The sequence below is a fragment of the Homalodisca vitripennis genome, chromosome 3 (genome assembly GCF_021130785.1).
Source record: "Homalodisca vitripennis isolate AUS2020 chromosome 3, UT_GWSS_2.1, whole genome shotgun sequence".
NCBI lineage: Eukaryota > Metazoa > Arthropoda > Insecta > Hemiptera > Cicadellidae > Homalodisca > Homalodisca vitripennis.
In genome coordinates this window covers 16588093-16615322 of record NC_060209.1, presented here as the reverse complement: position 1 = coordinate 16615322, position 27230 = coordinate 16588093, and the positions used below count along the sequence as shown (strand labels likewise).

The 27230-nt window shown below is 33.8% G+C and overlaps 2 protein-coding genes across 2 annotated transcripts in view; both read right to left on the bottom strand.

The window, feature by feature from the left end:
- Window positions 1-27230, bottom strand: part of LOC124356640 (DNA repair protein XRCC2-like) — a 183090-nt gene that overhangs the window by 123829 nt on the left and 32031 nt on the right. The gene's annotated exons all lie outside the window — the stretch shown is intronic.
- LOC124358095 (serine/threonine-protein phosphatase 4 regulatory subunit 4-like) lies at window positions 230-26433 on the bottom strand. Its single transcript, XM_046810388.1, has 10 exons — window positions 26359-26433; window positions 24008-24152; window positions 21623-21696; window positions 18845-18951; window positions 16183-16240; window positions 16013-16082; window positions 13562-13684; window positions 7329-7432; window positions 1164-1361; window positions 230-395 (listed from the first exon to the last, which is right to left on the bottom strand). The coding sequence occupies exons 1-10, from the start codon at window positions 26431-26433 to the stop codon at window positions 249-251; spliced, it is 1101 nt and encodes a 366-aa protein (XP_046666344.1). The 3' UTR covers window positions 230-248.

Genomic DNA, 27230 nt, shown 5'->3' with positions numbered 1-27230 from the left:
TGAGGATGTTAGATACGAGGCCTTCCAGAACAATGCATATGTCATCCTTGAGCAGCCTGATGAACTCCACCTTGAGTGCTGCTTGCCACTTGGGCATCAGCTTCATCACCTGATCAAACACAAAGTCAACATTAGTTTGTTCTTGAGGATTTTAGGCACGAGGCCTTCCAGAACAATGTCTATGTCATCCTTGAGCAACCTGATGAACTCCACCTTGAGTGCTGCTTGCCACTTGGGCATCAGCTTCATCACCTGATCAAACACAAAGTCAACATTAGTTTGTTCTTGAGGATTTTAGGCACGAGGCCTTCCAGAACAATGTCTATGTCATCCTTGAGCAGCCTGATGAACTCCACCTTGAGTGCTGCTTGCCACTTGGGCATCAGCTTCATCACCTGATCAAACACAAAGTCAACATTAGTTTGTTCTTGAGGATTTTAGGCACGAGGCCTTCCAGAACAATGTCTATGTCATCCTTGAGCAACGTGATGAACTCCACCTTGAGCGCTGCTTGCCACTTGGGCATCAGCTTCATCACCTGATCAAACACAAAGTCAACATGAGTTTGTTCTTGAGGATGTTAGGTACGAGGCCTTCCAGAACATTGCATATGTAAAATTTATATTTTTTGTAAAAAAGACATTTTTCAGTAAATTTTGGTTGAAAAAATTAAATTAGGTTGTTACTCCTTTAATGTTTTAGCTTTTAATTTAACATGGATGTGTTTCATTCACAGAATGACTCCAAAACATAACCCTATACTGGTTAAGTGTTAAGAGTCCTGAGGTTAAGTGTTAGAGAGGGCTCCTTAGTCCTCATAGCATAGAGATAAAGCACACAGTTCCTATTATCCCGTACTTGGTTGATGCTGACCCAATTATAATAATGAACCAAATAACCAAAAATTATATTTATATTTTAGATGTCCATTCAAAACACCCTACTTAATGTTTCCCATTAAAAACATCGTTGCTATGTGCAAGATAAACAACAACTACATTTCTATGTTTGTTGTTGCAAAAATAAAGAAAATGATTATACAGTTTATAAACTATATCAAACAATAAATAATAAGCGAAGGAAACCCATTGAACAAGTTCTTAGAAATTTTTGGATGTAGTAAACAATGAACATAACAACTGTGGGGAAAATGTGAAACTCACCTCATAGAAGCCCGAAGCTATTTTCTTGCGGACCTGACAGAAGCTGTCGCTGGCTAGGTTACGCATGACACTGATCAAAGCATCTATCAGCTCCTGCTTGAGATCCTGGGAGAACAGGACCATGGCGGGAAAATTGTAGGCACAGTTGAGTCGGCACTCAGTGAGCCGTAGCGCCAACTCATCCTCGTCCATCACGATCTGCCTTACAAACAAGTTGTCGTCTTGTACTTTGATGAGAGAGAATGGAGACTTGAATAGTACTATCTTTGGATACCTAAAAACCTTCTTTTCACCTAGAAACTTTGTAATCTAAACTTTAAAAACTGATCAGTACTCAAAAGATTTCACCAGCTATGTATGGTGCAATCTGTGGAATCTTTGCAATCGTATGATAATGGAAAAGAGATTGTTAATCTTTTCTTATCTTCATTCTCTTTAGACATCCTGTGTTAGAGTAATGTTAACCTTCAAACTGAGTTTAGAGTATTTGATATTACAGTCACAGAGATGAAGAAATGTATATCTACAAAGAACATCATACCAAAAAATATTTTATAACTTATAAAATTCTAAATTGAACAGATTCTTAAAAAGTTTTAACCATATAACTGATGCGTAATGTGTAATAATAGTTGATAGTTAATGAATAGCTAACGTATAATCTTTACATTTGTAAATCAGATTTTACACTCAATATATTTGCCATTTCAGGAAAACACACAAAGTTCATAAGATTCAAATCCACTAAGTTTCAATACTGATAATCTGGTCATCAACATGATTGTAATGTATTAAAAAGGTTTCAAAATGATAAGAGAAATAAATTATAATGTAAAATACCTCATGTGCAGTCTGCCTATTATAGTTTCTTAGTGGCTAGAGGATGTACAAGTGAGCATATTTTCAATTTTTTTATTTGATTAATGGGGTTGCTCCATCCAACTAACTCTTAACCCTAAACGTAGGCCTTATATCTATATCAGGTTCAAAGGTATTTGCTCTAATCCACGGTTTTTTAACGTTAGCTCGAGGCATTCTTTGAGCTACAGGACTAGGCTTAGTAGTATTTGGATCGCTACTCTTATTGATTTCATCATCAGATGTTTCAGTTTAGTTGACATCAGGACATAGTCTTTGTCACTACCTGATGAAAAATCTAACAAGTTAGTTTCCGGAACATCTTCTGCATCGGTCATGTACGTTACTGCCACTAATTATCACATCTTCATTTTCTCTATCAATCTCACTTGTTCGTAAAGGCTCCATATTTACGTAAAATATCCACAGCAACACTAGTAACAACACAAACATGACAAAAAGTAAACAAACATAACAGAGTATAGCTGAGACATATCTTTCAGCTGCATTTCAACGCTACATCTGTTATTTAGTATAGTCTGTAGTTTCTAACGATCCCAGATACAGGGCTGTACTCAGCTTTGGCGGACTCTGGAAAAATATTTGACTGGGCCCCATCATGTCCTGCTACCCGCTCCGTACAAGTGTGGCGGACCCTAGAAATGTTGTCCAAAAAAACCGGTCTGAGTACGGACGGACCTGCCCGTATATAACGTGTTTTGTGAAGTATGATTGAAGCTATAACAAATTAAAGACAACACTGTCCAATTGCCAATGCAACATCAATAAACCCTTTTAACCCTTAGCACGCCGTAGACGAAATAATCCGCTGATCGATATAAATATATTTTATTACTGTTTTTGAAGTTTATAAGCTCAATATATAAGCCACAATACTAAGTAATACACAATACTGGTTTGACCAAATAATCCAGTTTCAGCTGTCTGCTGGCCGCAGTAGCTAAACAATACATTTTTTTGTTGCTGGCAGCTGTTTTCCCTCTCCCGTCTGTACGCCGATGACGATACTATCCGCCATTACCGACTGTCAATGGAGCACGCATTGTGCCTTTGGGAAGTGTTCTTTCTTTGTCATTCCTTATACAAACAGTTGTAAAAAGTTATTGTTACCCTGTTTTAGGTGTTAAAAATCAGTTTTTATTGTTTTGTCTGTTGTGTAATTATGGCTCATCACCGTGACGATTCTGATTATGATGATTTTGTTGCTAACGTTTTGAATGCTACGTTTTCTAGTGCTTATAATGATGTGGATGAAGATGATATTAGTGATACTCTTTTAAACAATTATACTGACAGTGACGATAATGATGATGTGAATGTTCAACAACCACAAGTATTAGGCCTAGACCTATGTCAGCAACAGGTAAGAAGTCCTACTTTGCACAATAATGCTCAACCTACGCCTACATCTGTATGGATCAATGTTACAAATGATGATCCTGGGCCATCTAAAAGTATACCAATTTACAATGTGAATCATGGTCCAGTTTTACCATCTCATTTTGACAGCAACACCAAACCCATAGAATATTTTGAATTATTTATGAATGATGACATAGTACAATTTATTTGTGATGAAACCAATATTTATGCCAACAAACGAAAAGATAACACTCACTCTCCTCATGCACAAGTAAACAAATGGGTAGATATAAATCCTTGTGATTTCAAAGCCTTTATTGGCATTATTATAAACATGGGTTTGATGCCACTGACTTCAATTGAGGCATACTTTTCTACAAAATGGGATAGTAGAATCCCATTTTTTAGCGATGTTTTTTCGAAAAATGAATTTTTGAACCTATTTTGAACATTCATTTCTATCATGAAGTAGGTCAGGGCGATGCAAAACCCAAAGGATACCTGATTCAGCTATTTGTAGATCACATACGGGAAAAGTGTGCTCTATTTTATAATACTAGTAAATATGTAGCTGTGGACGAAAGTACTATTTCTTTCAAGGGAAAAGTATCTTTCAGAGTCTACAATCCACAGAAACCCACTAAATTTGGAATAAAAATATTTGTAATTTCAGACAGTACAAATGGGTATATATACAATTTTATACCTTATTATGGGAAGCAAACCCTAATTCTACCCTTCTCAAGACTACACAAATCGTAAAAGTGCTTTGTGAGTCAATCTTGCAGAAAGATCCTAAAAACCCTTATGTAGGATTACAAGTTTATACAGACCGTTACTACACAAGCCCTGAAGTTGCTAAAGAACTCCTTGATTTAGGGTGTGTTTTAACTGGTTCTGTTATGCCGAACCGAGTTGGTATGCCTCCTAATTTGAAAGCTGATGGTAAAAAGCTCAAGAAAGGAGACGTTCTCTCCAAAAGAAAAGGAGATTTATTGGTCGTGTCCTGGAAGGATAAAAGGGTCGTGCACATGTTGAGTACGAAGGGAAAAGGGAGCAGACGTAATATGAGCCTTGTACAAAGTAAGTGGCCAAATAATCCTCCAACCCCTAAACCAGATGTAGTAACAGACTATACCAAAAGAATGGGAGCAGTTGATAGAAGCGACCATTTTATCGCGTCTTATCAGTTCATGAGGCGTACGGGTACCGCAAGGTTTTTTTTTGGCTTTTAGAAGTGGTCACTGTCAACTCTTACTTGTTATACAAAAATGTTCAAGAAGCAGCTGGAAAAAAACCACTTACCCATAAAGATTTTAGGAAAAGTTTGGTTAATGATTTGGTAACAGATAGAGTACATCTACATACACTACGAAGAAAGCGTGGAAGACCAACTCTAAATGTTCCTTAAGAAAAAAGCAAGCAACATTTTATGGGGGAAAGAGCTCAAGGATCCAGGAGGTGTGTTGTTTGTACAAGAAATGGATTACGAAAGGAGACAATGTACTTCTGCAAGTCATGTCCCAAGACCCCATGGTTTCATCCCGATTTGTGTTTCGAAGTTTACCATACAACTGACTAAATCTATCATCAGAACTTATAAACTAATCAAGTTCAGCATATTACACTTTATTTGTTTTTTTATTCTTGTACATATCCTAGTTTTCATCACGTGTATTTGATTACTCTGTAACCAGAATTTGATTTTTATTGAAATATTCCATTATTATTAAAAAATGTGGTTATTTTACTGAAAGTATTACATTATTGTAAAATTTACTTTTTTTGTGTGTTATTAGTCATTAGGAATTATTTTAAAAATTAGCTTTAAGGAATTTTCATTTTCATTTTTTCACCTTAAATGAGCGTAATCTAAAAAAATACTAAATTTAAATCGGCGTTCATAGGGTTAATTGAGTTAATTATGCAGACACATCAATAAACCACGGGAAGGTTAAACAATGAAATACAAAAGTTTGATTTAAAAACAAATTACTAGTAAAAAACTGAAAAAGGCTAATAATAAAATCTTTTTAGGCGTACTGATTTTATTTAAAATGAGACAATTCCCACCACTCTACAATTAAAAATAAAATCATACAATTGTTTGAAGTTTAACACTGTTGTTATAGGGCTAAAATCAAAATGGTCACTAGTAAAGTCTGATCTTAAACTCCAATATCTCATTAGTTGCAGTACATGATATTAATTCTTTCACACGTAACTGTGGTATCTATTCCTGTAGAATCTTAGACCAGTAAGCCATTAAAAGATTATTTTCACACAAAAAAGGTTTCCTTTTCTGTATGTGATTATTACATTGTGTTTAGTACAACAAATAGGTTTACTTTGTTGATTTTGACCATATTGCCATAATTACATGTTAATTTCAATATGTTTTTATGAAGATGCGAAAACTTAAGTAAGGGCATGTTTTTTTTTTTATCTTAACAAAGCGTTTTTATCTTGTTAATTTTGATATTTTAAGAAGAAAACTTTTCAAAATTGGTATACGCAGCCACATCCTGTGTTTGAATTAGTTTGTACATAACAAATTATGTACATAACAGATGTCAGTTTGTATGGACAAATCACAAAATCAAAACAAAATCTACCTCAGAGTTTTATTTCAATATCAACGATATAAAAGATAGAGTTCCTCAGGGTTTCATCCTAGGCCCTCTCTTTTTCCTTATCTTTGTTAATGACATTACTAACATGATCCCAGTGTAAAATTAAAATTGTTTATGCTGATGACACAACTATTATAAATATTAATAGGTCTCCATCACTGCTATCATGCACACACACACACACACACACACACACACACACACACGCACACACACACACTTAAAAAAATCAAATCATTCCATTACTATAATTATGCTTGATACTGAATTAGAGGAAGTTAATGATACTACATTTCTGGTGTTAACCCTCTCCCGCTCGCAAGGCATGAATCGGCACGCACTGCTTTATCTACTAGAGCCGATAAGTGCTGCTCTCGAGTAGCAATACTTTGTACTACTACGGGTTGTTTGCTATCAGGAGACCATTTATTTTACTTTTACAGTATATTTATTCCATTATTTTGCTATTTATATTAGTTGTGTGGAAACAATCGCGGGTTGTAGTCGTACACTTCTTGACAGTGAAATCGATCTCGTTATTAGTCGTGATTGCGACGATTCAAGTGAGTGCAGTGATGTATCAGAACCTTGTGAAGTGGTTGGTGGCATTGAGGATGTAGTTCGGAGTGATCACAGTGGCAGTGGCAGTGATGGTGAGCCAGACAATGACCTTCACCAAGTAACTGCGCAACAAACAACCCCGCGCCACCGGCGCCCAGCTGTCCGTGTGCTTATAATAATAAATTATATAAATATAATATTATTAATTATATAATATTAATATATATATAATTATAGTTAATTACAATGACAGAACGTGTGTAAGTTGAGGCGCCGCGTATTTTGACCGAGCGCGACCGCCAGAGCGAATTAATTAAGGTTAGAAGCACCGTGAGCGCCTGGAAACAATGCGAGCAGGAGAGGGTTAAAGTGGATCTCTTCTGATCTGGAAGGAACACATAAATTATACTTCATCTAAATTATAAACTCGACTTTTCATAATAAAACATATCTACTCTAGAAAATAAAAAATTTCTAGAATTCTATTTACACATTATATATTTAATCACACTATGAGGTACCTCTTCAAAATACAATTTACAAAGAATCTTTATTTTACAGAAAGAGCAATTAGGTATATCGAACATTTAAAGAATAATGAATCATGCAGAAATCCTTTCCGGTTAAACAAACTTTGAACTGTTCTATACATTTATATATTGCCCGATAAAAGACAATTAACATGGGTGATAATTACACCTTAGTACAGGTAGTACTCAGTGAAGCTTACCGGATTGTAGGGGTTGATCTTGTTGCGTCTAGTGTTGGAGTTGAGTTGGGACATCTGGATGTAACGCTGTAGAAACTGGCTCTTCTCTATCACTGTCATGTAATCTGAGGGACAGAACAACTTTTCTCAACATAAACACAGTTTTCAGTAAACCATTGCATTCACCCAACAGGGATCACTTCTGGCTGGTTTATACCTTCCAGTTGAACCTACCACTAGGCACAGCAAAAACCGATGTGTCACTTAAATCTGGACAGCCTTATGGATGTCCAGGAGCGGCACATCACTAACCGCAAATGTTGAGATTCTGGGGTGCAAGGGCAATTCTATAGGTCTAGTCTACTGTGGGAGATGGTGGGGTTCATTCAATAAGTGTCAAAGGTTCTTGCTAGTCTCAACAAGGGTGTGTCACCCCCTGCCTGCTTTGACTGGAGAGACAGGTTCAGAGCTGGCCTCCCCTTCTTTCGGGGGGACATAACTTGAGATAAGTGCCCTAAATTCTTCTCGATAGGAGGCGGCCCCTTCCCCCAACCTTACCCATCCTGAATATCCTGTCCCTCCAGAAGCAGCGAAAAGGTCCTTATAGGACTAAATGGACAAGTTTTAAATCAATCCACTAAATTTGTACTAGAAAAAACAAACTGACTACTGAATATCTCACGGAAAGTGAAAGTGCGTAACATTTTAAAATTTTTTTAAACATGAAATTACAAAAGATTATTCTGCGTTGCAGTGTTTAATAGAAAATTGGATTTAGCAACTAAAAAATTATTAATAGAGTTGCAGCCAACTACAAACATATTATGAGGATTAGGGTAGGTCAATGATATTAGGGTAGAAATCGCCAATGATATAACCCAGGAGATTGAAACGCAAAATAAGATAATACAAATTTTAAATGAAGATTTAAATTTAGCCAATGAAGAAATCAGAAAACTCAAAAACCCACTGCTCAAAACTTGAAACAATGGTTTTTAAATAAAGAAGAAACTATATTGCTACTAGAAAAACAAGTCCAGGAGTTAAATTCTATAGTTAAAAAACCTGTATGGCCTAAGTTAAACAAAAGTGTTTCAGGATGTTCAGATCGTAGTTTGCCCATTCCTCATTCAACGCCTATCTGTAGAAGCATGATGGAGAAAAACAAAATGTGTAGGCCTAACACTGAAAATAATCCAAATGAATCCTTCTCAACAATTGTAAAAGGGAAAAAATCCAATGCCAAGTCTACAAGAGCGGGTTCAATTTTTGCTATTGAAACACAGAACCGCTATAAGCTACTTGAGGAAGAAGAGGATGTAATTTCAATTGAGAATGATTGTGAAACCTTAAATGAAAATCTGTTTACCTCAAAAAAACACAAAATACTTATCTGTGCTGACAGCTATGGCCGTGACCTTGCCTGGCAATTAAACAAAGCTCAAGAAACACATGAAGCTGTAGGGTTTGTAAGACCAGGTGGTCGAGCAAGGGATGTACTAAATAAAAGAAATATAGAAGCAGAAAAATTAAAGAAAAACAATGTACTGATTGTATTGTGTGGGACCAATGACATTGCGAGGAATGAAGCGGAAGAAGTTTTTGTAAACTTAACATCAAAACTACAAAAAACTACAGAGACTAATGTTATTGTGGTGGACCTTCCAAAGAGGTATGATTTGGCCGATTGGTCATGTGTGAATGGAGAAGTTTATGAAACAAACCGGCGAATTAAAGACTTCTGCCAAAACTATAGTAATGTAATGTGTGTAGAAGCAAGTGAAGCAGGAAGACACCTACATACTCAGCAGGGACTTCATCTCAATACGAAGGGGAAAAGATGGATCGCTGAACTCTTAGCAAAGAAAATTGTGGAACTGACAACCAAGAAGACAACTACTGAGGAGGCTCTGAACTTGAGCATCAGTAGAGATCAGCCCCCTCCCCCCGGCACTGAGCCCTCTTCGGGAAACGACCTCAACACCCTCGAGGCAACGGACCCATAACTTTCTCAACAGGACAAGACAACAGACCCTTAAGTATACTCCACTTAAACATCCAATCAATCAGGAATAAGCTTGACTCACTAGATTTATTCTTAGATAATACTAGCTATGATATTTTGACTATTTGTGAACATTGGCTTTGTGAAGAAGAGATATCTCTGTACACTCCCCGTGGGTATAGATTGGCTGATAGTTACTGTAGGAAACATTTGTTAAGAGGAGGCAGCGTAATATTTGTCAGACAGGAAACTGAATGTAAAATTTTAGATGTAACAATGTTTGCTTATGACTTTGGTTTTGAAATAACAGCAGTATTTTTGCCTGAATTAAATCTTTTAATTGCCTCTTTATACAGAACACCTGACACTAATGTAAATTGTTTTCTGATTTCATTAGAGCTATTTTTATTACATGTTAATAAAAAATACGGTGATAAAAAAATTATACTTTCAGCAGATTTCAATATAGATATTGGTAAAATAACCTCAGAATCACAGTCTTTCCTGAATTTGTTGAGATCATTTAATTTATATTGCTTGAATCACAACCCAACTAGGGGAGATGCAGTACTAGATAATATTGTTACAAATATTAGCAAAGATAATACAGATTGTCAGGTTATTGAACCAGATTTGTCAGATCATGCAGCTGTGTTTGCAAAGCTGTATGGTCTATTCCTTGCAAATAAAGTTAGGCCTCATAATCCAAGCAATTTATATAAAAATATTAGAGATTTAACCCCTACAACTATTATAAACTTTAAAGACATGTTAGTTTTAAGAGACTGGAGGCAACTATATTGTATGTCCGATGTAGAAGAGGGTAGTGAATATTTTATTTCTGTTTTGAAAAATTCTTATAACAAATGCTGTAGAATTAAACAGGTTAAATTAAAGTATCCTAACAGGCCAAGAATTAAATGGCTTACACCAGAACTGAAAAAATGAAAGAATTCATCATTTTACTTTATGACAGATACAAGAACAGTAAGGGTACAATAAATGAAAGTAAACATAAAGAAGCATATACTGATGCAAAAAGAATTTACAAAAACAAAATAACTTTAGAAAAAAAACATGCCAATGAAAACTTTATTGCCAATGCTTCAAATAAATGTAAAGCCGCCTGGAATATAGTTAAAGCTCAATCAAATAATGGCAATGGTAGTAACAGCTCTAGTCAAGTTAGTGTTATTGACTCTGAAACGTTTAATGATTATTTTGTTAATTTAGTAGGTAAGTTAGGTTTAAGTAGTTCTAATAGAAATGTAACTGAGAATCAAGCCATTGATTATGTAAATACATATGTCACAAATTGTTCTGAGGATGGAAAACATTTTAAATGGAAACCAATTAGACAAGTTGATATTTTAAAAAGTGTGCAAAATCTAAGTACATCTCGTAGTGAAGACTACTATGGGTTTTCAAAACTTTATTGTTAAAGAAATTATTGCAATAATCTTAGAGCCCCCTACATTTTCTTTTTAATAGGGTATTAGAGAAAGGTGTATATCCCAGTTCTTTTAAGATAGCTAAAGTTACTCCAATATTTAAAAAAGGAGACAAAAATGACTCATCAAGCTATCGACCAATATCTCTGGTTCCCATTTTTAGTAAATTATTGGAGTCTTGTATTAAGCAACAGTTAAGCGGCTATTTTACTGAAAATAGCCTCTTTTGTAATGAACAGTTTGGTTTCATACCGGGGCGAAATACAGTAAAAGCAGTAGAAAAACTTGTGGAACAAGTTATTTTTAATTTTGAGAACAAATTAATATCATCTGCTACTTTAATTGACTTGACAAAAGCTTTTGACTGTATCTCGCAAAATTTATTAGTAAAAAAAGCTGTTTGCATATGGAATACAGAATAAAGAACTTGATTTATTAGCATCTTACCTTAACGATAGAAAACAAATGGTGGTCCAGGGCCAAGAAAAATCAAGTTTTAAAGGTGTGAATGCGGGAGTCCCCCAAGGATCTGTCCTTGGACCATTTTTATTCATCATATCAATGAATGACATAGCTTTTAATTTACCTTGCCCATCAGTTTTATACGCTGATGATACTACGCTTTTGAGCTGGAATAAAAGTTTGGATATACTGCTTGAGGACGAAACACAAGCCATAGAAACTGCATTAGAATGGTTTGAAGCAAACAACCTTGTTGTAAATAGTAACAAAACAGAAAAAATTATTTTTTCCTTGACTCACTATATTTATAAAGATGTAAAGCCTGTAAAACTGTTGGGACTTCACCTAGATAGTAGATTGAGCTGGGACCAACACATTCAAGAGTTATGCAAAAAAATTATCTAGAGTCACATTTCTTTTACGTAAGCTTTTGAATTCTGTGACAAAGAATATGCTAATTACTACCTATTATGCCTTTTTCCATTCTCATCTTAGATATGGCATTACACTATGGGGTAATAGCTGTGGTTCTCAAAAGGTTTTCATATGGCAAAAGAGAGCCCTAAGGGTAATAAAAAATGTCCCAGAAAGAGAGTCCTGTGAGCCTCTTTTTAAAGATAATGACTCTACCTAGCCTATACATTTACTGTTGCTTGGTTGATGTTAAAGAAAATCTAAAAACACTCAGGGTTAGACAAGAAGTTCACAGATATCCTACTAGGAAAAACCATATGATAGAAATGTTACCAATAAAATTAGAAAAAACTAGAAGTAGTCACTGTATTATGAAATTAAAGATGTTCAATAAACTGCCTCAAGAGGCATGGCATGTAACATTAAAAAGATTTAAGGCAGTTTTAGAACATTGGCTCAAAGATAAAGCGTTTTACTCTGTACAAAGTTATTTGGCCTGTGATATTAGTACCTTAAGATTTTAAAATTAGTGTAGTACCCCCTGTTTATTTATTTAATTGTTAATAATTTATCTATTACAATTTATCCTTTTGTAAATTTTTCTGTTATATCGTTGTTAAATTTTTTAATTTTAGCTAAATTAGAGCTAAGCCTGGTTGATGAAAGAATGTAATAATTGTTACCTGTAACATTGACTAAGCCCGCTAGACAAGTTTGTTAATGTACACAATATATAATAGTGGGATTTAAGCTTTAGCATAGAATGACTTTGTTGATTGCATATTTTATGTTTAAAGACAATAAACTTTCTCATTTCTCATTTCTTCTCAATCAAGAAATGTTACCTCCAACATCATACATTTTCTAAGAGAAGACTCATGACAGATAGTGCAGTCTTAGTATGATTTTACTATTTATTCAAATTTCTACACACAAACCCTAGCTGGAGTACACACTGTCTTTTATCTGAGCATACTTATGAGTATTTCTACTGTGTTCACTTCAACTATCATTGTAAAATGATTTCCTGTTTTCTTGGTAACTGTAAGTCACAATATCAAAATAAGAGTTTATAAACATTTCTTAGTACAGTTTATGTGCAAAAATTAAATAAGGATTGACCCTTTGAGTGCTGCAGCCACCTCTCCAAATCATATGCATATAATGTGCCAGCCATTATTCTGTAAATTTGCACGAAGAAAAAACTATTGTACAAACAGACCTTCATAGTTCTTTTTTGTTTTTGTGCAATGAAGTGATGAATACTATTATAAATACTCAATTATTTTTACACACAAATAAAAATCACTGTGTTTTAGTGAAGAAAACGTTCTTATTGTTTTATAAAAAATCAAATTTTAACCAACTCTTGGTATATTTAATCTTGTTAAAGAATTATTTTGGTACCACCTTATGAAAGGCCATAAAAAAACTAACCAGATTTAATACAGTATTAATTTTTCTAGATCAAAAAATTTTTTATAGTGATGCACTGAAAGGAAGTTTACTTCAAATCCAAGTCTATTTTTCAAAGATTATTGTACTAAAACCATTTAGTAGTTAATGTTTATACTTTTCTCATAATGTTATTGAGTACATTTTAAAAACATTTACAAATAAAAACTGTTGTCTGTGTTTTACATGAAATTTTTAAGTTTGAAGTAAGTTTTGTTACATGCTATATTTTTTAGATTTATTTATAACTATTTTATGTAAGAGGGCATAACAATCTAGATAAAGTTCATATATAATATACGTTTTTTGAGGTATAAAGACGTACGCTGCATCGTAATTTAAGCATTAAATATAATGCCAACTGCTGCCGCCACCCTTATCTATACACTACTAGGAGGGTTTTAATTTAAAAACACAGTGTGTCCATATAAGTATTATATAGTACTTAGTTTATTAAAAATACTTACTTTTCAAACCGACAGCATACTGCCCATAAACTTTAGTCAGTACTACCAATAAACCATCTTCATTCTTCACGATATCAGGAAATACTTTTTTGGTAAGTGGTATGATTGTACTCTTCAATATGTCTGCAATAAAGACATTCAAATTTAATTAATGCCACAAAATCAATGTTACAACACACATGTTTAACATCAGCAACAAAACCATCTTTGAGAAGGGAACTGGAAAGGAAGGGTATGAAGGGCAGTAGTGACCGCAGTATAATCGTTTTTATTCAACCGTATCTCACATCTGCAGTAGACTGATTTCTTTAAGCAGGTAATATGTGAGGAGTAAACTATTGACACTATGGTCTGGTAGTGCAAAAACAAACTGTAGGGTTTTGAAATTAAATATTTCGGTTAAATCGAAAATCAGGTAAATGTTTTATACTTATTTTTAACCCTGGAACTTTTTTCCCCTTTTAAGCCTTATACTGTCCGTCCCCATGGGCCACTGGCCTGTGTGAGGATCTTATCAAACAGAATAAGGGGGAGAGTCGATACAGTACAAGGTTGATTGTACTGATAAAAAGTGCAAAGGTCACAGACAGGATTTGAACCTGCGCTATCTCTGACTCAGACCCAAAGTCCAACGACTTAGACCGCTCGGCCATCGGCACTCCAAACTAGCATGCATTTTAGCCTTTATAACTCATTGCAAGGAGTTAAAAAAAAAATTAACTGCAAAAACAATTACTACTCAAAACCTAAGGTGTTGTATATCATTTTATCCAAAACAAAATACAGTTTATTATAGAGGAAAAAAACTGGGTTTACTGTTACATTTATGGAAGTATCGTGCTCAGAAGTTGAAATTGTTATTTTCTAGAATCCATTTTTATTTTCTACAGCCCATAGAAATCACTAATCACTTTAAATCCAAAATATACTAAATATCTGGGTTGTAAAGCTGATAAAGAAAATGTCTTATTCATAATACAGAACGAAAACAATGAAGAACTCAACAGAGCAGAATCCAGTTGACTTGGACAGTAACAGTTGTCTAAGAAATCTTTAGCGTTTAGTTGGCCAGTAAAATATAAATAAACATTTTATACATAAAAGTGAGTACATTAAAATAAAGTGCGGGATCTGCCGATTACAATGATATGGTTTTCTACGCTTTAAATGAATATTGTTCAAAAGATAACATAACTAGCAGACGATGTCTAATGTACAGCAAATTACGATTCTGCTAGTTCACGGTGGGAAAAAAAATGTGTTGTAAATTACAACTTTGCCAGTTCTACGGTTAAAGGTAATGTTTACTTTTGACTAGATTTCATTGCATACATCCTAACACTTCTTCCTGTATCCAGGTCAGCAAGTCTCGAAACTGTGAATTAATTTTATTAATGTATGCCCAAAAACTGTAAGTTGTCTTAGAAAATATGATAACTATGAAGAATATGTTTATATTGATATTTTGTCAGATACAACATACGGTAAAATGTTAGGCTAATTTTAAAAACAATTATGATTTAAATGATCACGCTATTTAAAATATGATGCATATTTCAGCTCCCTAATGATATTTTACGTTTCCGTGGATTAAAATCTTCTCACCCGCACAATAAGAGATTAACTATTTTGAATATTATTTGAAATCTTTAAGTAGGTTTATCAAAGTTAAGTACATTTTATTGTTAAGAAATTGGAATACTTTGGAGGTGCATAAAACTATTCACACAATATTTTAAGAAATATTTATTAGGATATGTTACAGCTACGCCATTGCACACATTTTACTGGTTTGCAAGAGTAATATCAATTTGGAAATATTATTAGAGTGTTTTCACACATATGTGCATGGGAATTATGTGGTTTTCACACACATATACAAAACCGGAACCAGATAATTGTACTCTCTCAATAGTCCAGTCTGCTTGTATGAAGTGAGGATATCTCCTGCAGTTAACCTGTGGTAACTGCCTAGCTTCTTTATTTGAGGAAAAAGTACAGAAAATTAGAGTTTACTAGATTTATCCTCTATAAAATGTGGATCACTTGGAGTTTATTACCCTTATAGATAAATTGGAAAAATGACTATCCATCCTAAAGGAAAATTACTTTTAAAAAATGAGGCATTAGTTAATATTGACAAAATATATTGGTAGGCTAATGACCAGACACAATTTCAATACGTGGTTACAAGACATTCAACATGAGAACTTCCGAGGACAAGTTGCTTGTTTGCCTGGACAAAAAACCAAACTAAATAAAATCAGTAACATAGATTTAAAATAGTATTATTTTTATTTGTGAGCATATCGATTTCATAATGTGCACAAAATTGTTGAAAACTTCACAAACTTGTAAATGTTACGGATTTTTAGAATTTTTTAGTATCAAGCTTAAAAAGAAATTAATAGTATACAAAGGAACAGAACGTATGTACATCAAATGACGTACCCGGGGGGAACTTCGGCAACATGTAGGCCACCGCTTCCACAGCAGCCTCTCGGACCAAAAACCTCTTCGTCTGACACGAGGTCCAGCAGATGGTTCAGCAGGAAGTTGCTTGTCTCCAGACCCAAAGTGGATGCGAGATTGGGCAACTCCTTGCTCATGGCTGCTCGCACCTCTCCGGAGACATCCTGACACAGAGAGATCACCACGGGGATGATGTCTCTCTTGACTCTGGAAGTCAGAACACTATTTTTGAGCATGATCTTTCATTAGCTTCAAATGACTTAAGATATGGTTGGCATGATACCAATTTTATGTATATGGCTAATAAACATATACAAGCTTACTCCTGCTCCCTATATAATTATTTTAACCATATGATTTAAAAATATAGTATCTGAACGTACCTATTGTTTTCAATTAGATTATTCAGTTATAACATTAGTTCTGGAGCTTTGGAAGTTAACAGGTACCATAAACAGTTTAACTGTTACTGTTAACTGTAACTTTAGGTTAAAATCCACAAAACAGTTAAAATTATGAAGTTAAAAAGTTAAAGTAAGTATATTCTTTATTTCTTCCAATAATAATTTTGAGTTTTTTTTTGTTCTCATAGGACAAGAAACTTATAAATTGCACTTAGTCCTGTAAGAAACTCAGCACTGCTTCCGGAGTGACAGGATATTCAAGATGGGTAAGGTTAGGGGTAGGGGCCCGTCCTATCGAGATCCATGAGGAAGAATTAGGGCACTTATCTCAAAGTCATGTTCCCTCGGGAGAAGGGGAGGCCAGCTTTGAACCAGACTCTCCAGTCAAAGCAGGCAGGGGGTGGCACACCCTTGTTGAGGCTAGCAAGAATATCTGATACTTAGGGTAGGAACCCCATCAGTCATCTCCCGCAGTAGACTAGACCTATTGAATTGCCCTTGTACCCCAGAATCTCGACATTTGCAGTTAGTGATGTGCCTCTCCTGGACATCCATAAGGTTGCCCAGATTTAAGTGACACATCGGTTTTTGCTGTGCCCAATGGTAGGTTCAACTGGAAGGTATAAACCAGCCAGAAGTGATCCCTGCTGGGTTTATAATACTTTTGAGTTACTACTCATCTCAAACCTTACAAATAAATTAAACGTTGTTATGTTTGGGAAGTACCAGATAAGTAGGAAGGCTGCAGAGAACAAAGAATGGCAAGATTAAGAAAGTAGATAGGTTGAGATGTAAATGATAAGTTTAGAGATATAAATGACATTCTTAAAGGCCATGCAGATGCTTTAGAGAACTGTTCATTGTTGAACACTTCTGTCATGGAAATACAACATTATACCAACCATGGATTCCACATGAGTAAATCTGAGAAACACTTTTTGGCTCGGATGATTGACGATTCTCTAAAGGAGGATACATCAAATCAAACTGTCACTAACCAACATAATACGAATGCTTTAAATGAGTCCAATAAAAGTAGTAAATGTATTCAAGTGACAAACAAAATGTGATCAGCAACAAAGAAACAAAATACAAACAAGTGGATGTTTGCGACAATAGGTTAGAGTGGATACACTCGAATCACATGATATGGCCATGTACTCACCGTTCGAAGTAACTGCCACGTATAAGTGTAAAAATGAGTTAAAAACTTATCAAGGTAAACAAATTTATATTGGAACACATTAAAATAATTCAATTATAAAGAGTACTAATGAAATTTTTATTTTATAATGAGATATATTGGATTCATTGAGCATGTTGGTGTGGGTACAAGATTGTAAGAGGAAGGAAGCCTCTTTCACCCTTCTTGACCTCCTTTTTGAGTAGCATCTTGAACAGTTAAGACTAATAAAATAGTTTTCATGAAGTGAATTACCAATTAATGATGATGATTTGGTAAACACATGTTTCATAAACCTAACTAGTTCATATTAAGTTTATAAAATAGAATTCAATAGTGTGAAGTTTAGCGAACGCGATAAAGGTATCAGAACCGGAGGCTCAATATTCGAAAAATGACAAACAAAAAACCAAAAGGAACAACAATTTAAAATTATTCTTCAAAGTTATCCATTGAATTGTTGCTAATGGCAGGCGAACTGCATCATGATGTATTTATTATTTCTGAACACAATTTCAAGCCTGAGACAGTTGGACTTTTCAGAATTGAAAGCTATAAATTGGCAAGCACTTTAAAGGGTAAGGTGTGAGGTCGCTGGAGTTAAAAGCGATTTAAGATCCATGCACAGAGTTATTGTCATTGTTCTATACAGATCTCCAAATGGTAGTAGCAACAATTTTTTGAAGATTTTTGGAGACTTCAATATCGATTTTTTAAACCACATTGACCCCCTGACCCAGTGGCTTTGAGATGTTCTAAAATCGTTCGGTTTAAATTGGTCTGTGGACTCTCCAACATGAGCGACTGCTACATCGAGAAAAAGGCATCGACAACGTTATTAACAGCATTCCAAACGTCTTGGTCACTGTAGCCCACAATCATACAGGCAGACGTATTGTGACCTGTATTCTGTTGTTCAGTTTTAATTATAAGTGAAGTTTACGCATTTCTGACTTAGGAGTGTCATGACGCTTTGGTATGATTTGTTTATTTTAACCAATTTCTAATTATGTATTAGGTTAGTTATTTACCTGAAAAAGATATCAGATTGCAGATCTCGAAACGTAGTGTTACTGATTTTTTGTTTCACTGAACGATGGCCAATGTCCGGAAAAATCCTGTTTCCTTAACAATCCTTCCATCGTCAAAAATAAACTTCAAATAAAAAAAACATGTTGAGAAAAACACGATTTAAAGAGCAGTTGTATAATGATGTAAACTCACTGTGCAGCTGAAAACGAGAGAGCAAGATGGCCGAGGATGCGACAGCTGGTTACTCGGACGTGAACAGGCTTGGAGATATGCGCTTTGTTGACAGCAATCGGCAAAACCTGTACATCCATGTCAGACATTGAAGCACCAAAACAATTTCAAAATATTTGTTATTACATTCAAAGTAACAATATAAAGTTGGGTATATGGTTAACACCATTTACAATATTTCTAGCGTCTTATGCAAAGTAATATCCTACAATATTACAAACTAAAGTTGTAACAAAATATATTCATTAATTTAATTTCAAGTGTTAAATTGCCCAATCAATATTTAACACTTTGAAGACCTAACCAACATAACTCATACTGGGGAAAAATGTTGTACCGTTTGACGATAACACATGGGGGTGGTGACTTCTGAGGTCGTAGTAATAAATACTCGAATTGCAAAGTTTACTTATAAGTTCAGTTTAATTATGAAAACTTACAAGCAGCACTTTTAGACGGTAAAGGAAAAGTATGTAATGCCACGTTGCTGCCATTTAGAATACATTGAACTAAAAAAAGTATATCTGCTAGGTGGGCCTAAAATATCCAATGTTCTATGGAATTATGCCTAGATGTTTTACTTTATAAAACAATAAGATTTCACTTCCCTTCGCAATATGTAGACTCACAACCCGGGTGTCGGAGTCTTGGCCACGAGACATTGAAGCTGTAGTCTAAGAACGGTTATTTCTAGAAGAGGAGTAGAAGTTGGGAAAGTGGTAGCCATCTACTCAAACAACACGTGAGATACATCAGCTACGTGAACTCGCGGACAAGGCGCGCGAGGTCTGATCGGTCACGTAGTTGGGCTGCTATCAAGGGTTAGAAGAAAATATTCATACACGTGCCAATTAGGTAGTTACTCCGCCGATAATTTAGTTCCGGAACATTGGATAAAAATAATATTAAATTATACTGGCTGACTAGGTTGTGAAATTTACAATATATGAAATTTAATTAACCAATTAACGGTACACATTTACAAGCCAAGTTTGCTTAAAAACCCCAGAGTAAACATTTTATTTTCTAAAGTTAAAAAAATATCCATATCTTCAGTTCCACAAAAGATATTTTAACCTTTTTGGGATCAAAATTCTTAGAATAGATCCCTTTACAAGAAAGAAAGTATATGAATAACCTTACAATACCTTTACAAGGTGACACACAAATAAATAACAATATATATTTTTTTGTTTTTACTAATATTTGATTTTTTTAAACTAAAAATTTCTTCACTATTTTAACATTGTTATTTGGAATCGATGTATAATAGAGCACAAGTACACAAAGTGTCAGACAAATTCAGCAAAAATTAATGATTCTTTGGATTTTTTTAACAAAGCACGTTAACACAGGAACCCGCCCGTTCTGCCAGCTGGGAATGAACGACAAACAAAGAGAATTAAAAGATTCACTAGCCATCCATTAGGCCTTTTTTGCACAAAGAATAAAATTATATCGGCTAAGCTTCTCAGGCAAACTTCAAGGCCTCAAACATTAAATACACAAAATATACACGTCTTTTCAAACAATGTCGTCATATCAACTGTATACAGCCAGCTGGTCTTTTTCACGTAGATATCGGTTAACTATACATAGTTGGCCGGTATTTTTTACATAGTTATCTTATAACAATATATCGTTGGCTGGTCTTCAAAAGCTTAAAAGCAATGGTTGCCTAGAACTTTTTGGAATTGCAAGACCTTTTGTCTATCAAGAACAGTACAGCCTGTCATATCAGGCCTAATGGGGTGATGGGGTAGGCCTGATATGGAATTGTGATAACAGAAATAATAGGGACTGAACATGTATTGGATAAACAAATTTCTGATAGTATGTGGTTACATTAATACGAAAAACTTCCAGAAAATAAACTTAGGTTCACTTAAATTATAACTTTAACGTGTTATTTATAATATGTAGAGAACAAGAAATATTTTACAAACAAGGCAATACAAACTTTTTGTTCTAAAATAAATCTGAAATAAAAACATATATAATCATCCGAACCTCATTCTTTACAAACTTCCGCATTTATAATATTTATAAAATGATACAAAAAAGTGTATTGTATTTTAAACTCTAAACTACACTAATGCACTGGATGTTATTAACTTTCGTGATGACATATGTACAATAAAATAAAACTGAACACAGCAATATACTCTTTTTTTTAATGAAACATTCAGCAATGTACAATATTTTAAATTCAGATCTTAACTTACTGATAAAAAAAATAGTAAACTAATCCGCTACTACAACCAGTCCCAATGCAAATTAGAATGCTAACTCAATAGCACTAACATCATTTTCAACAAGGTCATTTGTTTCTAAAAATACCATGGTTGGTAAGGGGGAACAAAATCCCAACCTACTTCCCCCCTGCCTCACTAGCTTGACCATGAGGTATTTTTTGATTGCAAAGCTTGCGATTACAAAACACTATCATATGTGAGCAGGCTGGGCATCGCAGGGCTGGATATGATAGGTTGTATTATATCTGGAAGTGTGCTATACATTTTTTGTACAACAAATAGGCTACATATATACATAGATTTAACATTCCATCTTATAAATTTGAGTTAAATTATTATTATTAATCTTAAAGCAACAAATTTGAGATAATCTGGAACTAATTCTACACAGTTACCCTGCCCCGTAGTAACGTAATATTCGTTTTGTACAACAAAATCAATTTTTCGGTTGAATTTCTTTGTTAAATACAACAGTCTTACTAACCTCAGTGTGAAGCACGTTTATTGGCAACACTTTTATTATGTCCAATAAGACGTTGAGCCATTCATCTGCTGCAACTGAAAGAAAATTAAATTTTTTTAAACTTTACCTTATTTATTCTACATTTACTCTACAACACACAATATTTTACTGGCCTGTAAAATTAAAATTTCAATTTAAAAAAATAAAAAAGTAAGCTTTTTAAAGAGTTATTGAGTATATAAACATAACATATAGGTTGTGTTGAGCAATAAGTTTTGGTTGGTATATGGCATAGCAGAAGCACTGTTTCAATAAAACATTCATAGGTTTATTCCATTACTAGTACTACAGAATTTTAATTAAAAATAATCAGAAAAAACTGTTGATCAGTGTTTTTTTACTATGAAATTTGCTACTGTACTTCCAATTCAGAAATCTCAGCCACTACCAAAGTGAAGCTATGAGCAACACTGTAAACTATGCCAATTGCCAAAACATAACAGAACAATAAAATGAATACGGTGACATTGGTAGACAAATCACAATGTTCACAGTCTTCTAATGTGTATGATGTGGGTATAACTTCTGATACAATAAAAGTGTCACCATATTATGTGGTAAAGTGGGCAAAGCCAGGTTTCAACATAGATATCAAATAGGAAAGACACAAATTTGTATTCCAACTTGTTCTTAAGACAAAACCGGTTCATATATTTTGCTGGCTTGCGCTTTTTTTTTTACATAATAAGAGATGTGAATTGAGGTTGGAGTCTGAGCTTTAGAGAAGCCTATCACTTAAGAGACTATGAAAATAGCATTTCTGTATGTCTGTCTTGAAAACAAATTTACCCATAGATTTAACCCTTTGAACCCCAGGCAACGAAATGTCGTCGCCGAGAAAATATGCAAAGATCAGATCCCCGCGGCGATGATGTATCGTCACCAATGAAGATGCGAGAATCCCCGGGCGACGTAATATCGTCACCATGGTATATGCGTTTAATACATATTTATTTGAAACAGTAAAATACTTATTTTACGAGTATTAATACATATTTATGAGTATTTTAGTAAAATAAAAAAATTCTTGTTAGTAACATAGTGTATTTAAAATAACATCTATGCTCAAAAAAATATATTACTCTTTGTTGCTACAGCTGTATTTGTTTACAAAGCGGTCTAATGTTACGTATTATTGTCTTTGTGCATGTGAATTGAGTTAAATGTTGTAATTGAGGACTGTTTTTAGTCACTTTTTCTTTAGTTTTAATCTTATAGTAATAATCAGTTCTGTGAACAATGAGTGACACAACATTGTAAATCACCCCAGTGAATTGGACAGACAACTGGATGTTGACCTATCAGATGACGATTGGTCTGACGTCTCATAAATTTTCAGTGATGACACTGATGTTGATCCTACCTATAGGCCAACTATCTTGGACTCAGATGACGAAGAAATGCCATTTAGTCAGATATCTACTTCTCGCGGTAACGCCGCCGCTAGGCCTACTCTGGACAATGACCAACCGGCCTCAGTGAGATCGCGGTTGCAAAATCTTTATCTTTAGAGATATCAATATAATTGTTTTTGTACATACATAGAACTAAATTTAGAAAAATAAAATGTGGGTGCTCATAGTAAACATTTTTCTTATTTTTGAATTAAAAAATCTTAAAATCTATTTTTTTACCTAAAAAACTATAAACATATATTTTAAAGTTATTTTAATGTTGTTAAACAATTTTTTTATACTCCAGACTAAACTTTTTCTGTGTACACAATTTCATTCTGGACATTTTGGTGTGTAATACAAGACAATAGCATGAAAAATAGCAAAAATATTAATTTTTTACGAACAGTATGCAATACAGCTGTTTCTGCTCCAGGGATTCTCTGTAGTTCTTAGGGCAGATAGTTTTGGTACGTTTTTCCCACCATCAATATTTTGGTCTGGGGTTCAAAGGGTTAAAATTTTGCACGAAGCTTCATTCCTATATGATGATGGTAAATGTCACTTCATGGAATTTGGCTGAGCATAAGAAAACATTTTAAAATTAGTCTTAGGTACCCAAGATTTAACACGAAAATCATACAATAAACAAATTTGTAAACAAACTGAGTAAAAAGTCATTTGACTTTTATCATGTAACGTAATGCCACTAAACGCTGGAAGAAACTTTTTCTTAGAATACCTATTGTATTTCATTGTTTCCTCTTAAAACAAATTTTCATTTTTTTTACCCAGTATCTGAATAGTAAATTCTTTGTCTATCTACATGATTTCAACACTGTGGCTACTGCTTGATCTGTTTTTTTTTTTATGATTAACTCATTTTTTTATAACAACGTTTTACATCTAATACTTTCATGAGAGACCAACTCAGTTTAGTAAACACACATACCAGTGTCACGGCTCTCCAAGGAGTTAAGGATATGTTGGAGGAAGACCTTGGTGAAGTTGTCGGTAGACATGAGGTTCTGCCGTGCTACTGTCCTCACAGCATCGCAAGCTCCCATGTTGTACTCGGTGGTGCCATGGGGTAGAGTCTATCATCAACAAGCTTTATATCTTAAATAGCTGTAATGTGAGTATTATTATCATACTAACTCTAGGTGTTAATATTGTACTAAACAAGTATAATCATATGTCATTGTAAGTTAGTTCCTCATGTTGTACTCGGTGGTGCCATGGGGTAGAGTCTGTCATCAACAAACTTTATATCTTAAATAGCTGTAATGTGAGTATTATTATCATACTAACTCTAGGTGTTAATATTGTACTAAACAAGTATAATCATAGTTTTTCTGCAAGAAGTGATTGTATCAAGCGTATCTATGTCATATTTGTTCTTATTTACCGCAACTAAAGTAGGTCAATAAGATTTGGTGTAAAGCTACAGATTAAATAAGAAACAATATTGAAATTTTTCATAAGTTTAAAAACGAGTTCACACTAAAAAGCTATGTAGTAGCTAGATAAGCACAGAGTTAAACTTCAAATCTGTTCAAAGTTGTAAAATTGTTCATTTAAAACTTATTGACAATAGATGCCTTAAAAGAATAACAGGATTTTCGATATTTACCGTTGTTATATGTTACAATAATCTCAAAATCAAATCAAATCAAAAAACATTTCCATTATGATACAAAAATTTAGAAATCGTAGGAGCACAATTTTACATTTATAATGTAAAATTACTTTAGTAATTAAAACCAAAACATAAAATTGTAAAAATAATAAATACTTATATGGACCTGTACTACATTTATATTTCATAACATTCGAAATATCTGAAAACCAACTGTCCTCCTATGATCTGTTGTAGCAATGTCATGTAACAAGTGCCATTTCTAGAGAAAAGCCTTCTAGATTATCTTTGGTGACCCATATCTTATCAAACACAACCCAGTCTTCCTGCCCATGTTCTCAGGGTGAACAAAACTGCCTTCATCTTCTTCTGCTAACGTGACTCTTCATCTGGTATGCCTCAGTCGTGCTCTGTAATTGCCTTATTTTCAATCCTATTTTAAGTAATAAACTTACAAGTATATATCTTTGACTATTACCTGCTCCTGTAGAGAAAGTAGATACATCTAAATAAGCTTGCCTCTCACGTGTATATAGTAACCTATCACAACTGTATATAGTTTTAAATATTACAAAAGAGCACTAGTCCTTAGCTTTCACCTATCTCAAATTCATCATTCGATTCATAATTTGAGACATAAGCATCCTCGCATTAGCCTAGTCTGATAAATACTTAATAATTTTAAGAGTACTATCTACTATACACCACTTATTATATAGGGTGTCCCGTAACTCTCTGGAGAAAGGTACCATGTTATTGCTCAGATCAAGACAAACATATCTCACCATATAAACACGGGTCTCTGATGCTTAGTTTCCCATCTGTCTATTTGTATGCGTTTTTAGAAAAAAATTATGTCTTAAAAACTAATAAGTTTAATTATACCAAATTTGGTTTAAATGTTTATGATAACAAGACCAATTACTGAAAAAAACTATCAACTGTCTTTAGTATTTTCAAAAATGGTGGCCATTAAAACTTTTAAATTTTTGAAAATCTGAAAAGCAGCAGTTTTTCTCAAGAGTTACATGAATAACACTTTTTAGAAGACAGTTATTATCACAAATCTAATGGCACCAACATTATTTAAATCGAATAATAAATAACTGATTTAGAGCAAAAGTTTACTGAGATAAGACATGTCCCACATTGAGGTTCTCAGCGAATAGCCAACAATACAAAAACTGAATAAACAGCAGCTCTCAATGTGGGCCATGTCTTGTCACAATAAATCTGCTCTAAATCAGGTATTTATTATTCGATTTAAATAATTTTGGAGTCAGATTTGTGATAATATGCTCTTAAAACTATTATTCTCGTAGTTCTTGAGAAAAACTGCTGTTTTTTTACAATATTTGAAGTTTAAAAGTTCTTATGCCTGCCATTTTGAAAATACTACTCATGATTTTTATCAGCAACTGGCCTTGTTATTACAAACATTTGAGCCAAATTTGGTATAATTTAATTTATTGGTTTTTAATACATTAATGTTTTAATAAAAAAAACACATACAGACAGACAGATGGGAAACTAAACATCGGAGACCCATATTCATATGGTGAAATATGTTTGTCTCGACCTGAGCAATAAAGTTGTATACTTTTGTCCAGAGAGTTACATGACACTGTATATTTTGTTTACTTATACTATATACTACTACTAACCTGTTGCATTCGTGGTATGATCCTTTGCATACATGCTGTCAAGTCTTCTTTGATTAACATGGGCAGGTTTTTCATCACACTTATTTTTTGCAATTCATCTCCGACTCTGAAAGATATTTTAAACATTCACCACGGACACCAGGTCAATGTAACAAAAGTAACAATTTAGTAACATGGTTTTTCTTGATGTGTAATTGATTGATTTCAGCAAGGTCCTGTCAGTTCGTTAATTGGAATTTCGTTTGTATAATGTTGCAATTTAAAACTACTAGAGTTCAAGTCTTGTGCGACTTCTGATAAATATCTGTGAATGTAACAACTTACTATGGTATTGGCCTAATCTGCTTTGAAATAACCAGCTATGATAAAACGACTCAAGTTTTATAGTATGAGAACATTTTACACATTAAAACCTTTTAGCCCTTACGTTTGGTCACAGAGTTATAGAGCATATCTCAATTTAAATATATGATCAATAACACAACAAAAAATTGGAGATTTATTATAGTGTAAAGTGTATACTTATAATTTTTTTTTAAAGCTAAGTAAAATAATTAGGGACTTTTGAACACTTAATAACATGAGACGCCTGCAGTATAATAAGTGGCCACCATGACAATCAAATTAGTGAACTGAACTATCGATTAGAAATAGCCAAAGTATCTAATACAAAACCATTCTTATTATAGTAATTTAAAATCAAATTTAATGGTAGCTTTATTAATGTAATACAACAATATTATTTAGACTTAATTCAAACTATGTAAAATAATATATAGTATTTAAGTAATGGCCGCAACTACAATGGCGATGACCTTTGTTATTTGCGTCACAAGCTATCAGAAACGCATCTGATAAAATAATAAGTAAGT